The sequence below is a fragment of the Piliocolobus tephrosceles genome, chromosome 1 (assembly GCF_002776525.5).
Source record: "Piliocolobus tephrosceles isolate RC106 chromosome 1, ASM277652v3, whole genome shotgun sequence".
Taxonomy (NCBI): Eukaryota; Metazoa; Chordata; class Mammalia; order Primates; family Cercopithecidae; genus Piliocolobus; species Piliocolobus tephrosceles.
Window position 1 is genome coordinate 36,079,666 of NC_045434.1, and position 14,482 is coordinate 36,094,147.

The window sequence follows — 14,482 nt, forward strand, 5'->3', positions numbered from 1 at the left end:
TCCCTCAGAGAAAAGAGATAATAATGTTTATTTTTAGATTTCGAAAGGCATCAGACTCTCACTCTCTCCTGGGTCCTGGAAAGGCATAGAAAGGGGAAGGGGTGGTAACTGCTTTAATGGAAATTCTCTACAGATGCAAATTTTTCCAACAAAAGACAGCTTTGCAAGGCCACTTTTGTTTCCTGGCCAGGCAGTAGCTATTTCAAAATACGTCAAATAAATATATTTTGGGGGCAATATATTTTAATTTCCTTCAGCACATTCTCCCAAAGTGGTGCCTTGGGAGACATCAGAGAACTTTGAACAAGTTTTAAAAATAATACATCACTATGTTGGTCACTAAGGCTGTGAGGCAAATATGTAAGAGGGAGCAGTGGGAATGGAATACAACGTCATGAGATTTTTTTTTTCTTTTTCTTTTTTGAGACAGAGTCTCACACTGTCACCCGGGCTGGAGTGCAATGGTGCGATCTCGGCTCACTGCAACCTCTGCCTCCCAAGTTCAAGCAATTCTCCTGCCTCAGCCTCCTGCATAGCTGGGATTACAGGTGCCCACCACCATGCCTGGCTAATTTTTTGTATTTTTAGTAGCAACGGGGTTTCATTATGTTGGTCAGGCTGGTCTTGAATTCCTGACCTTGTGATCCTCCCGCTTTGGCCTCCCAAAGTGCTGGGATTACAGGTGTGAGCCACCACGCCCAGCCGAGATTTTTTTAAAAGGGAGACAAAGACAACAGATAGCAGCTTTTTATCTGCTAACCACCACCAGTCCCAGCTACAAGCCCTCCTGCCTCAGACTTGGCTTTCCTAAAGTTAGACCTCTGGTATGCCGTCCAGGCTAGGCCCTGAAGCCAGGCAGGAAGCAGTCAGGAAACTAGGAGCGTGCAGCCTGGGACAAAACTGAGGAGCATCACACGTCTTTGATAGTGCGAGGTCCATTGCTCCCAGGTACTGCCATTGTGTGTGATACTGGCAGTGCCATATAGATAGCCTAGGTAAAGAGAACATGGACCAGTAAGGTCATCTCTAAGCTTTTGAAAATTTGCTGCTGCTACTATAGATCACTAAAAACCAAACTGTCTTGGTTCTGATTAACCAAAAAATCTGGAGAGAGGACTGAAATGCCACATCTGGATGTACGAGTACTTGCAAGTTGCTGGAAGCCAAGAAGAATCACATTCTTCCTGTGGAATGGTGGCTGGAGTACTGCACAAGTAGAAAGGGATCATGTGACTTCCCAGTGGGTCCCTCCTGCCCATTGCACAGACACAATCAATTATCTGGGAAAACAGCATTTCAGTAAAGAAAGAGTTTAGTTGACACGAAGCTGGCCACACCATGTAGGAGATGGAGTTACTACTCAGATCGATCTTCTTGAAGGCTCAAAGGTTAGGCTTTTTCCAAGATAGTTTGGTAGGCAGGAGGCCAGGGTGTGGCTGTTGCTTACTGGTTGGGGATGCGATCATGGGGTATGGAAAATGGTCCTCATGCACTGAGTCCATTTCTGGATGGGGGCCACAGGACTACTTGAGTTATGAGTCACAGTGGCACCATCCTGCTGTCAGAAACTTGAAAAGACATCTCAAAATACCAACCTTAGGTTCTATAATAATGATGTTATTTACAGGCGTAATTGGGGAAGTCGCAAATCTTGTGACCTCTGGAATAATGGCTGAATTCAGGTCCCTCTCATACTCCTAACTTGGTGGCCTTTCATTAGTTTTACAAGGGTAGTTTAGTTTTGGGGAAGAGCTATTATCATTTAAGCTTTGCCCCTGCCCCGGAATGAGCCAAGTCAGCGAGCCTGTGAGACTCAAGCAAGATGGAGTCAGCCCTGTCAGATTTATCTTACCATCATAATTTTGCAAAAGTGGCTTCAATCACCGGGCGCTTAAACAGAAGAGGCCTAATTGTGCTATTCTAGTAGGGGACGAGGCTGATTGATATTTGGGGATGTTGGTTCTCAGAGAATAAAGTTTCTTTGAACTAGCTTAGGATATTAGAGATTTGGCCCATGGGGTGGAGCTGGGGAAGGTGTGTCTTGATTTAGACTGCACTGCAGGACCTGTGGGGCAGGCTTCGTGTTCTTTCCATTCACAAAGCTGCTGGGGCTGGGGCTCCCTGTGGAAAGTTTAAGGTTTCCAAACTTTCACTGTAAGGTTTTCTTTTCTTTTTCTTTTTTTTTGTTTTTCCTTTATCCATTTTAACAGACACTCGCCTCTGGTCCTAAGAACAAGAATAACCATTTAGTAGGGATACAAGTCCAAGCCACCAGACCTATTGGGCAGCTGTACTCTGTCTTCCTGGTCTGAAAATACGACTCTCAGTGTTACCGGCACCATAGGTTCTTTTCTTGCAGTCTCCCAGGATAAAGACTACTAGGTATAGTAGCAAAGAGAAAGTTTATTTAGCTTCTGTACAAGAGAGCCAGTGACAAGAGAGGAGAAGGATTGGGCTGTTCCCCGAGGGTAGTGTGTGGTTTAGTTTTGTAGGGTTTTTCTATGGGGAAGGGTTATATCAGGGCATGTATAGGAGGGGTTTTTCTGGCACTTGCACAGTGGTTCATTGTGCTTCTTCATACATCATATGTAGCGTTAGCGTTTTAAATCTCCATCCCTGGGTGTGATTTTTAGATTAAAGTGAGGAGGGGGTAACTATGGGTTGGCATTGAAGTCTAACTGTGCATGCAGGGCTCCAGGGAAGTCCCTAGCCCTCTAAAGTAGGAGTTTGTTAATTAATCTTCTTGGGTCTTTTGTTACTGATTGGCTGAGAGTTAAATGAGCTAGAGCTTGAGTGAGGGGCTTTTTTTTTTTTTTTTCTTGATGGAGTCTTGCTCTGTTGCCCAGGCTGGAGTGCAGTGGTGCGATCTTGCTCACTGAAACCTTCGCCTGCTGGGTTCAAGTGATTCTTCTGCCTCAGGCTCCAGAGTAGCTGGGATTACAGGCATGCATCACCACGCCCAGCTAATTTTTGTATTTTTAGTAGAGACGGGATTTCACTGTATTGGCTAGGCTGGTCTTGAACTCCTGACCTTGTGATCCACCTGCCTCGGTCTCCCAAAGTGCTGGGATTACAGGTGTGAGCCACTGCACCCGGACAAGTGAGGGGCTTTTATCCTTTTCCTCTAGACCATCTTAAAATAAGGAACCAAGCAGCCTGCCTGGCTTATACGGGCAGTACATTTGATTGACACTGGGGAAGGAAAGAAAAAGCAAAGGAAGAGTTAGGGAAGCAGAAGCCTTGTGGTCTACAGATATAACTTACCATGCCCCTGGGAGCTCAGCTGGACAACAGCAAAGCTCCAAGAGATAGTTGAGTCCTGGGTTTCTAGTGAGAAGTCGCTCCAGACAACTAGAAAGCTAGGGACCTGAGCATGGAGAATTCCGGTTACTCCTAGTTTTCTCTCCTGTAAATGATTACAGTAGGGGATTTTCTAGCAGTTGTGATATGAGTGATATCTTAAGAAGAGTGGTGGTAAGTCATCATCAGGTTGGGCAGGTTACTTTCTTGACCTGAGCAAACAGGCCCCCTTCATGTGGTTACCTGGCAACCTAGCACCATAACAGAGGTCTGGACAATCCATTGTTTCAAACTACTTAGTTATCCAGGAGATAGGACTTTGTGGGGATTATACTCAAAGTGGGCATCCACTTACAAAAAAAAAAAAAAAAAAAAAAAGACCTGCCAGGCCATATACAAGCACAGCTACCCAGTTTGGCAGTGTGCTTGATTTTGCTGGTGAACTCAATGATCCCATTAAGCAGCATTAACTTTGACCCTGCCTTACTTGGAGGAAGGGCACTCTGCCTTTAGGTGTGGCCCAGTATAATCAGCCCTGAAAACTTATTACACAGCAACTCTGTGGCCTTCTTTTAATCCGAATCGTTCCAACATTGTTCCTATAGGGCAAACAGCTTGAATTCCGTAACATTTCAGCTGACTGATGGAGATATGGGATGACTACATTCAGCAGACTCTCCTAAGCGTCTACCAAAAATGCTGAGAGCTACAGTGGACCCTAACTACAAGTGCTTGTCAGTGTGAATAGGGTTGCCCATAAGTCTCCTGCCCTAACAAGCAATACATTAGAAATAATCTCACGCTCATCTTGAAGCTATGGGTCCTGGCTCTCTGTAAAGAGTTACAGTATATGAGAAAGATAGGGGATTTTGCTGGATCACCTATGAACTCTTTTGGAAGGGTGAGTGGGGGCCAGAAAATATTGCTGAAAATCAACAGTATTTTCTTTTTCTTTCTTTCTTTTTCTCTTTCTCTCTCTCTTTCTTTCTTTTCTTTTCTTTCTTTTTTTTTTTTGAGACAGAGTTTCGCTCTTGTTGCCCAGGCTGGACTGCAATGGCGCAATCTCGGCTCACTACAACCTCCACCTCCCCAGTTCAAGCAGTTCTCCTGCCTCAGCCTCCCAAGTAGCTGGGATTACAGGCATGCGCCACCATGCCTGGCTAATTTTGTATTTTTAGTAGAGACGAGATTTCAACATGTTGGTCAGGCTGGTCTCAAATTCCTGACCTCAGGTGATCCACCTGCCTCAGCCTCCCAAAGTGCTGTCACAGGTGTGAGCCACTGCGCCTAGCCCCAGCAGTATTTTCAACACAAGATTAGACTTTCTGCCTTTAACTCTGTCATTTTGGATGAAGGAGGCCCTTAGATGTCTGTGTTTTCCTCCCACAATGCCTTGTATCCCAGGCACAGGTATTAAGAGCAGTGATTGATTTACCCATTTTATAACAACATCAGGGAAGGGCAATTGAGATTGGTGGTTCCAGAAAATATGTCCAAAGCTGATAGGGAGCACCCAGTTCAACTAGGAGTCCAGAATTGAATCCAAGGAGCTGAATCTGTAGTGGGATATTCCCTGATGCACTCCCAAGCCGTAGAGATGCAACCCAAAGCCCATTAGTAGAGTCAAACCCCAGGAAGGCCAAGCTAAAAAATCTAAAGGCAGAATTGATGTCAGACGGAGACTAACTGGAAGCTACAGCACATAGGCACAAGCAAGGAGGGTCCGATGCAATTGATTCCAAGAGCTGCGTGGTCCATGCTTGTCTCTGTTATATAGTGAGTAAAAGAGCATAAAAGCCAGAGGAAGGTTTGGAGCCTGAGAAGAAGGCCTGTGGCAGTAACTGTAATTAGCCTTGAGACACCTGCATCAGTATATGGGTGATGCATGGGGGATTGCCATCTGGCACACGTAGAGGATGCTAGCAGCCCCACAACCAGCATTTCAGACTACGGGAATGTCCAAAATGTCATTTCAGACCACGGTTGGAAACTCTCCTATTGAAGGACTTGAAATGGACCACAAAACATTAATCTGTACTTGCCAGTATCAAAAGAAAGGGATGTTTTCCTAGCATATTGTAACTAAATTTATATCTATTGACAGAATGAGGAGAGAGTCAGAAGGCTCAAATGCACACAGGTAGTAGTAGACAATCCTGGTTTATCTTGGATTCCACCGATAGTTTTAGTTGTTTCATAGGACTGTAAACCATGTGTGGAATTCCAGTTCTAGAAGCCTCTGCTCTGAAACCCTTTCTTTTAGAAGAACAAATAAGTTAGTAGCGTGTGCCATGCAGGCACAGCCACATCACATACATTTGGTTCAGGGTGAAAAATGATAGTGTGTACTTTCCAAACAAGTTACCCAAAAGAAGCAGCAAAACAGAAAGAGAAAAATATGTGACAGAGAAAAGAAGAGTCTAATATCTAGCACAAAACTGAAGGAGTTGGCCAAGTGTGGTGGCCAGTGCCTATAATCTCAGAACTTGAGAGGCTGAAGCAGGAGGATCACTTGAGGCCAGGAGTTCAAGACCAGCCTGGGTAACATAGCAAGACCCAATCTCTACCAAAAAAATGAAAAATTAGCTGTGTATGGTGGTATGCACCTGTAGTCCCAGCCACTTGGGAGGCTGAGGTGGGAGGATTGCTTGAGCCTAGGAGGTCAAGGCTGCATGCAGTGAGCTATGATTATGCCACTGCACTGTAACCTGGGTGACAGAGCAAGATCCAATCTCTAAAAAAGAAAAAGAATAAATAAATAAATAAATAAATAAACAGTGAAGAGACTAACACAAGTTCTTTTCTCTTTTAGAAAAAGGTAGAGTGATATGATGGGATGTGTGAGTGAGGATGAGAGGCTTAGATGCAGGTTTGCTTTAGCCCACTGGATCATGCTGTGATTGTGGCAGGCTGTCCGCCCTCTTCTCTCTCCCCTTCCATCTATAATGTAGACTTTACCTTGTACTTGACTCTGCTTGGGAGACATGGATGAATGAGACTTTAAAAGTACACTGTTCTGGGAAAATGTTAATATTCAATTAAAAATATAGTTTTTGTCCTCTAAATTTCCTCTCTCACCTTCCTCTTATATAGAGTCAAAATAAATTAAAGAGGTTATCTTTTTTCCATATTTTCTTTGCCTGGTAAGATTTACATCTTCAGCTGATATTTATGAAGTTCCCTAAGGAATTTAAAGACTTAATTGGATTTTGCAAGGTGACATTCTTAGCGAAGTAAATTATTAGTAAGACAGATATACAAGTTAGTTTCCTTGATCTTTAACTTGACTTACAAAGAAACATGTTGACCCTTCTCCTTGTTTTTTAAATCTTTTTTTATTTCTCTGTTTCTTTTTGTTTTTATTGTTTCCCCTGCTGCTTCTTTACAATTCAAATCAAATTCTTATTCACCTGTAGCATGAATAATTTGGAAGCTTCTATGCTATCTGGCCACAGACAATCCCTATTTTTTTTTTTTTTTTTGTATTAAGGGTGTGCTTAACCATCTATTAGATAGATATGGTTAGTAGAAAAAGAATATTCTGGAAGGTTTGATCCAGAACTCCTGAAAAAGTAGAATACTAGTTGTTGAGACTGTCAGTTCATTCATATCTCATATTTCCTCTGTCAGAGAGAATCAGCTAAGCAAGGTACATTGGCCCAAAAATATCTTGAAGCAATGGCTGTAATTGAACATATGCAGGAGAAGTTACTGTAAGTATGAGTCAACACAAGGGTAAGAGGATGAAAATGGGCTGGCCAGAAGGCTTGACTGAGAAATTCATACTTTTTGGCTTCCCTTTGGCTCTCCTGCTTTCTGTATCCTCACTAGGGGGATGTGTATCTCCACATGTTCTGCTAGAGGCAGTAAACTATAGTGCCCTGGTGGGAACATCTTATCCATCCTTATCTACAGTGGAAAGATAGAGGAAGTCAAAGTATTTGTGTGTGTTGGAGGGGGGTGTTAGAGTGATCCAATTCAATATGTTTCTAAGAGATGACTTAGGGAAATAGATGGAACTAGGAGAAACTATTGTGCTTGGGAAAGAATGTTACATATCTCAAAGAGTAGAAAGGGCGATATAGTTAAAATGGCTGGGGATGCCAGGAGAAGAGCATAGCCATGTAGACATATAATGTGCTGTAGTAGCTAAGAAGCACATCTCATGCTGGTTTCCTTGATTGCAAAAATTTGGTTTCAGAAAAGAAGGGACTCTGTTGAATTTAGTTTGTTGGATCACATCAATTAAGAGAAGCCAAAATTAACTCTTGAAAGGGAGTTCCCTGGCCATTGATGGAGAATTCCAGATACCCCAAATCAGATTTTATTAAGAAATGATAAATATATTCTTAAATAGCAGCATGATTTCTACTCTGACATTAGCATTCAGAGTCGCTTCTGGGCCCCCATTTCTCAATCAATCATTGATACTGTTGCTTCCCTTATTTCTACCCTTCAGACACGTTCATCTAATCTCACTGCCTTTTTAGAAAATGAGTTTCTAAGTCAAAAATACTTTTTCAACCCTTTCTATTTGGTTGTGTTTCTTCCGTATCAGGGAGGTTGAAAAGAGAGCCAGACAGGCAGAGGAAAAGTTTGAAGATACATATGAGAAACTTCATCATACCCTTATAAAAAATAAAGATCTAGAGGAATTAGTCATGACATCAAGAAAGGAGTCTAAAGGAGAGAAAGAAAATGAAGACAAAAGAGAAGTAAAAGAAGAAGAAGAAGTTAGGTCAGCAGAAGATTCCTCAAAATCTCCAAAGAAGGGTAAGTATTGCTTCATATTTTGCTTTATTTAGGTTATATTTATGAAAGAAAATTTGACTGGGCCACAAATATTGTAGAAGAACATTAATATATTTGGTGCTAATCTACTAGTTTATACTTCTCATAGGAATGTGCAAATTTTAATCACATAACCATCTTATTCAGACAACTCACAAAAAGGAAAACCAAATGAGTAACAACTGCGAATGAATAAACTAACTCAGATACAATTTTTATTTACAAAACTGGCGAAGGTTTTTTTTTTTTTATACTTTAAGTTCTGAGGTATAGGTGTACAATGTGCAGGTTTGGTACATAGGTATACATGTGCCATGTTGGTTTGCTGCACCCATCAACTCATCATTTACATTAGGTATTTCTCCTAATGCTATCCCTCCCCCAGCCCCTCACACCCTGACAGGCCCTGGTGTGTGATGTTCCCCGCCCTGTGTCTAAGTAATCTAAGTAATCTCATTGTTCAATTCCCACCTATGAGTGAGAACATCTGGTGTTTGGTTTTCTTCCTTGTGATAGTTTGCTGATAATGATAGTTTCCAGCTTCATCCATGTCCCTGCAAAGGACATGAACTCATCCTTTTCTACGGCTGCATAGTATTCCATGGTGTATATGTGCCACATTTTCTTTATCCAGTCTATGATTGATGGACATTTGAGTTGGTTCTAAGTCTTTGCTATTGTGAATAGTGCCACAATAAACATACGTGTGATGTCTTTGTAGTAGCATGATTTATAATCCTTTGGGTATGTACCCAGTAATACAATTGCTGGGTCAAATGGTATTTCTAGTTCTAGATCCTTGAGGAATTGCCACACTGTCTTCCACAATAGTTGAGCAAATTTGCACTCCTGCCAACAGTGTAAAAGTGTTCCTATTTCTCCACATCCTCTCCAGCATCTGTTGTTTCCTGACTCTAATGATTACCATTCTAACTGGCGTGAGATGGTATCTCACTGTGGTTTTGATTTGCATTTCTCTGATGACCAGTGATGAGCATTTTTCATATGTCTGTTGGCTGCATAAATGTCTTGTTTTGAGAAATGTCTGTTCATATCCCTTCCCCACTTTTTGATGGGGTTGTTTGTTTTTTTCTTGTCAATTTGTTTAAGTTCTTTGTAGATTCTGGATATTAGCCCTTTGTCAGATGGATAGATTGCAAAAATTTTCTCCCAATCTGTAGGTTGGCTGTTCACTCTGCAGATAGTTTCTTTTCCTGTGCAGAAGCTGTTTAGTTTAATTAGATCCCATTTGTCTATTTTGGCTTTTGTTACGGTTGCTTTTGGTGTTTTAGTCATGAAGTCTTTGCCCATGCCTATGTCCTGAATGGTATTGCCTAGGTTTTCTTCTAGGGTTTTTATGGTTTTAGGTCTTATATTTAAGTCTTTAATCCATCTTGAGTTAATTTTTGTATAAGGTGTAAGGAAGGGTTTCAGTTTTAGCTTTCTGCATATGGCTAGCTAGTTTTCCCAACACCATTTATTAAATAGGGAATCCTTTCCCCATTTCTTGTTTTTGTCAGGTTTGTCAAAGATTAGATGGTGGTAGATGTGTGGTGTGATTTCTGAGGGCTCTGTTCTGTTCCATTGGTCTATATATCTGTTTTGGTACCAGTACCATGCTGTTTTAGTTACTGTAGCCTTGTAGTATAGTTTGAAGTCAGGTAGCATGATGTCTCCAGCTTTGTTCTTTTTGCTTAGGCTTGTCTTGGCTATGCAGGCTCTTGTTTGGTTCCACATGAAATTTAAAATAGTTTTTTCCAATTCTATGAAGAAAGTCAGTGGCAACTTGATGGGGATAGCATTGAATCTACAAATTACCCTGGGCTACTAGTATGGCCATTTTCATGATATTGATTCTTCCCATCCATGAGCATGGAATGTTCTTCCATTTGTTTGTGTCCTCTTTTATTCCCTTGAGCAGTGGTTTGTAGTTCTCCTTGAAGAGGTCCTTCACATCCCTTGTAAGTTGGATTCCTAGGTATTTTATTATCTTTGTAGCAGTTGTGAATGGGAGTTCACTCATGATTTGGCTTTCTGTTTTTCTGTTATTGGTGTATAGGAATGCTTGTGATTTTTGCACATTGATTTTGATCCTGAGACTTTGCTGAAGCTGCTTATCAGCTTAAGGAAATTTTGGGCTCAGACGATGGGGTTTTCTAAATATACAATCATGTCATCTGCAAACAGAGACAATTTGAGTTCCTCTTTTCCAAACTGAATACCCTTTATTTTTTTCTCTTGCCTGATTGCCCTGGCCAGAACTTCCAATACTATGTTGAATAGGCATGGTGAGAGAGGGCATCCTTGTCTTGTGCTGATTTTCAAAGGGAGTGCTTCCAGATTTTGCCCATCCGGTATGATTTTGGCTGTGGGTTTGCCATAAATAGCTCTTATTATCTTGAGATATGTTCCATCACTACTTAGTTTATTGAGAGTTTTTAGCTTGAAGTGCTGTTGAGTTTTGTTGAAGGCCTTTTCTGCATCTATTGAGAAATCATGTGGTTTTTGTCACTGGTTCTGTTTATGTGATGGATTACATTTATTTATTTGCATATGTTGAGCCAGCCTTGCATCCCAGGGATTTAGCCGACTTGATCGTGGTGGATAAGCTTTCTGATGTGCTGCTGGATTTGGTATGCCAGTATTTTATTGAGGATTTTCACATCGATGTTCATCAGGGATATTGGCCTAAAATTCTCTTTCTTCCTTTTTTTTTTTTTTTTTTTTTTTTTTTTTGAGACAGAGTCCCGCTCTGTCACCCAGGCTGGAGTGTAGTGGCTGGATCTCAGCTCACTGCAAGCTCCGCCTCCCGGGTTTATGCCATTCTCCTGCCTCAGCCTCCTGAGCAGCTGGGAACACAGGCGCCTGCCACCTCACCTGGCTAGTTTTTTATATTTTTTAGTAGAGACGGGGTTTCACCGTGTTAGCCAGGATGGTCTCGATCTCCTGATCTCGTGATCCGCCCATCTCGGCCTCCCAAAGTGCTGGGATTACAAGCTTGAACCACCGCGCCCGGCCAAAAATTCTCTTTCTTTGTTGTGCCTCTGCCAGGTTTTGGTAACATGATGATGCTGGCCTCATAAAATAAGTTAGGGAGGATTCCTTCTTTTTCTATTAATCAGAATAGTTTTAGAAGGAATGGTACCTGCTCCTCTTTGTACCTCTGGTAGAATTTGGCTGTGAATCCATCTGGTCCTGGACTTTTTTTGGTTGGTAGGCTATTAATTATTGGCTCAATTTCACAACCTGTTATTGGTCTATTCAGAAATTTGACTTCTTCCTGGTTTAGTTTTGGGAGGGTGTATGTGTCCAGGAATTTATCCATGTCTCTAGATTTTCTAGTTTATTTGCGTAGAGGTGTTTATAGTATTCTCTGATAGTAGTTTGTATTTCTGTGGGATCGGCAGTGATATACCCTTTATCATTTCTTATTGCATCTATTTGATTCTTCTCTCTTTTCTTCTTTATTAGTCTTGCTAGCAGTCTATCTATTTTGTTAATCTTTTCAAAAAACCAGCTCCTGGATTCATTGATTTTTTTGAAGAGTTTTTTATGTCTCTATCTCCTTCAGTTCTGCTCTGATCTTAGTTATTTCTTGCCTTCTGCTAGCTTTTGAATGTGCTTGCTCTTGCTTCTCTGGCTCTTTTAATTGTGATGTTAGGTTGTCAATTTTAGATCTTTCCTGCTTTCTCTTGTGGGCATTTAGTGCTATAAATTTCCCTCTACACACTGCTTTAAATGTGTCCCGGAGATTCTGGTACATTGCGTTTTCATTCTAATTGGCTTCAAAGAACATCTTTATTTCTGCCTTCATTTTGTTATTTACCCAGTAGTCATTCAGGAGCAGGTTTTTCAGTTTCCATGTAGTTGTGTGGTTTTGAGTGAGTTTCTTAATCCTGAGTTCTAGTTTGATTGCACTGTGGTCTGAGAGACAGTTTGTTGTGATTTGTGCTCTTTTACATTTGCTGAGGAGTGTTTTACTTCTAATTATGTGGTCAATTTTAGAATAAGTATCATGTGGTGCTGAGAAGAATGCATATTCCGTTGATTTGGGGTGGAGAATTCTGTAGATGTCTATTAGGTCTACTTGGTCCAGAGCTGAGTTCAAGTCCTGGATACCCTTGTTAATTTACTGTTTCATTGATCTGTCTAATATTGACAGTGGGATGTTAAAGTCTCACACTATTATTGTATGGGAGTCTAAGTCTCTTCATAGGTCTCTAAACCCTTGCTTTCTGAATCTGGGTGCACCTGTATTGGATGCATATATATTTAGGATAGTTAGTTCGTGTTGTTGCATTGATCCCTTTACCATTATATAATGGCCTTCTTTGTCTCTTCTGATCTTTGTTGGTTTAAAGTCTGTTTTATCAGAGACTAGGATTGCAAACCCTGCTTTTCTTCTGGCTTTCCATTTGCTTGGTAGCTCTTCCTTCATCCCTTTATTTTGATCCTGTGTGTGTGCTTGCACATGAGATGGGTCTCCTGAATACAGCACACTGATGGGTCTTGACTCTTTATCCAATTTGCCAGTCTGTGTCTTTTAATTGGGGGCATTTAGCCCATTTACATTTAAGGTTAATATTGTTATATGTAATTTGATCCTGTCATTATGAGGCTAGCTGGTTATTTTGACTGTTAGTTGATGCAGTTTCTTCATGGCATCGATGGTCTTTACAATTTGGCATGTTTTTGCAGTGACTGGTACTGGTTGTTTCTTTCCATGTTTAGTGCTTCCTTCAGGAGCTCTTGTGAGGCAGACCTGGTGGTAACAAAATCTCTCATCATTTGCTTGTCTCTAAAGGATTTTATTTATTCTTCACTTATGAAGCTTAGTTTGGCTTGATATGAAATTCTGGGTTGAAAATTCTTTTCTTTAAGAATGTTGAATATTGGCCCCTACTCTCTTCTGGCTTGGAAGGTTTCTGCCAAGAGATCTGCTGTTAGTCTGATGGGCTTCCCCTTGTGGGTAACCCAACCTTTCTCTCTGGCTGCCCTTAATATTTTTCCTTCATTTCAACCTTGGTGAGTCTGAAAATTATGTGTCTTAGACTTGTTCTTCTCAAGGACTATCTTTGTGGTGTTCTCTGTATTTTGTGAATTTGAATGTTGGCCCGCCTTGCTAGGCTGGGGAAGTTCTCCTGGATAATATCGTCAAGAGCGTTTTCCAACTTGGTTCCATTCTCCCTGTTACTTTCAGGTACACCAATCAAACATAGATTTGGTCTTTTCACATAGTCCCATATTTCTTGGAGGCTTTGTTCATTTCTTTTCACTGTTTTTTCTCTAATCTTTTCTTCTCATTGTATTTCATTAATTTGTTCTTCAATCACTGATATCCTTTCTTCTGCTTGATCTAATTGGCTATTGAAGCTTATGTATGCTTCATGAAGTTCTCATGCTGTGTTTTTCAGCTGCATCAGATCGTTTATATTCTTCTCTACACTGGTTGTTCTAGTTGGCTATTCATCTAACCTTTTTTCAAGGTTTTTAGCTTCCTTGTGATGGGTTAGAATATGCTCCTTTAGCTGGGAGATGTTTGTTATTACCCACCTTCTGAAGTCTACTTCTGTCAACTCATCAAACTCATTCTCCATCCATTTTTGTTCCCTTGCTGGTGAGAAGTTGTGATCCTTTGGAGGAGAAGAGGCATTCTGGTTTTCGGAATTTTCAGCCTTTCTGCACTGGTTTCTCCCCATCTTTGTGGTTTTATCTACATTTTGTCTTTGATGTTGGTGACCTATGTATGGGGTTTTGGTGTGGATGTCCTTTTTTTTTTTGATGTTGATGCTATGCCTTTCTGTTTGTTAGTTTTCCTTCTAACAGGTCCCTCAGCTGCAGGTCTGTTGGAGTTTGCTGGAGGTCCACTCCAGGCTCTGTTTGCCTGGGTATCATCAGGGGAGGCTGCAGAGTAGCAAATATTACTGCCTGATCCTTCCTCTGGAAGCTTCGTCCCAGAGGGGCACCTGCCAGATGCCAGCCAGTGCTCTCTTGTATGAGGTGTCTGTCGGCCCCAACTGGGAGGTGTCTCCCAGTCAGGCTACATGGCAGTCAGGGATCCACTTGAGGAGGCAGTCTGTCTTTTATCAGAGCTAAATCACCATGCTGGGAGAACTGCTGCTCTCTTTAGAGCTGTCAGGCAAGGACATTTAAGTCTGCTAAAGCTGTGCCCACACCTGCCCTTCCCCCATGTGCTCTGTCCCAGGGAGATGACAGTTTTTTCTATAAGTCCCTGACTGGGGCTGTTGCCTTTTCTTCAGATATGCCCTGCCTAGAGAGGTAGAATCTGGAGAGGCAGTTGGCCTCACTGAGCTGCGGTGGGCTCCACCTGGTTTGAGCTTGCTAGTGGGTTTGTGAGCATAAAACCACCTACTCAAGCCTCATCAATGGC

The 14,482-nt window shown here is 41.6% G+C and overlaps 1 protein-coding gene across 1 annotated transcript in view; it reads left to right on the forward strand.

Annotated features, from left to right (window-relative positions):
- Positions 1-14,482, forward strand: part of AXDND1 (axonemal dynein light chain domain containing 1) — a 185,197-nt gene that overhangs the window by 155,796 nt on the left and 14,919 nt on the right. Inside the window, exons 26-27 of the mRNA XM_026447899.1 lie at positions 6,931-7,013; positions 7,859-8,073. Of these exons, the coding sequence (XP_026303684.1) occupies positions 6,931-7,013; positions 7,859-8,073 (298 nt within the window). The remainder of the gene's footprint in view (positions 1-6,930; positions 7,014-7,858; positions 8,074-14,482) is intronic.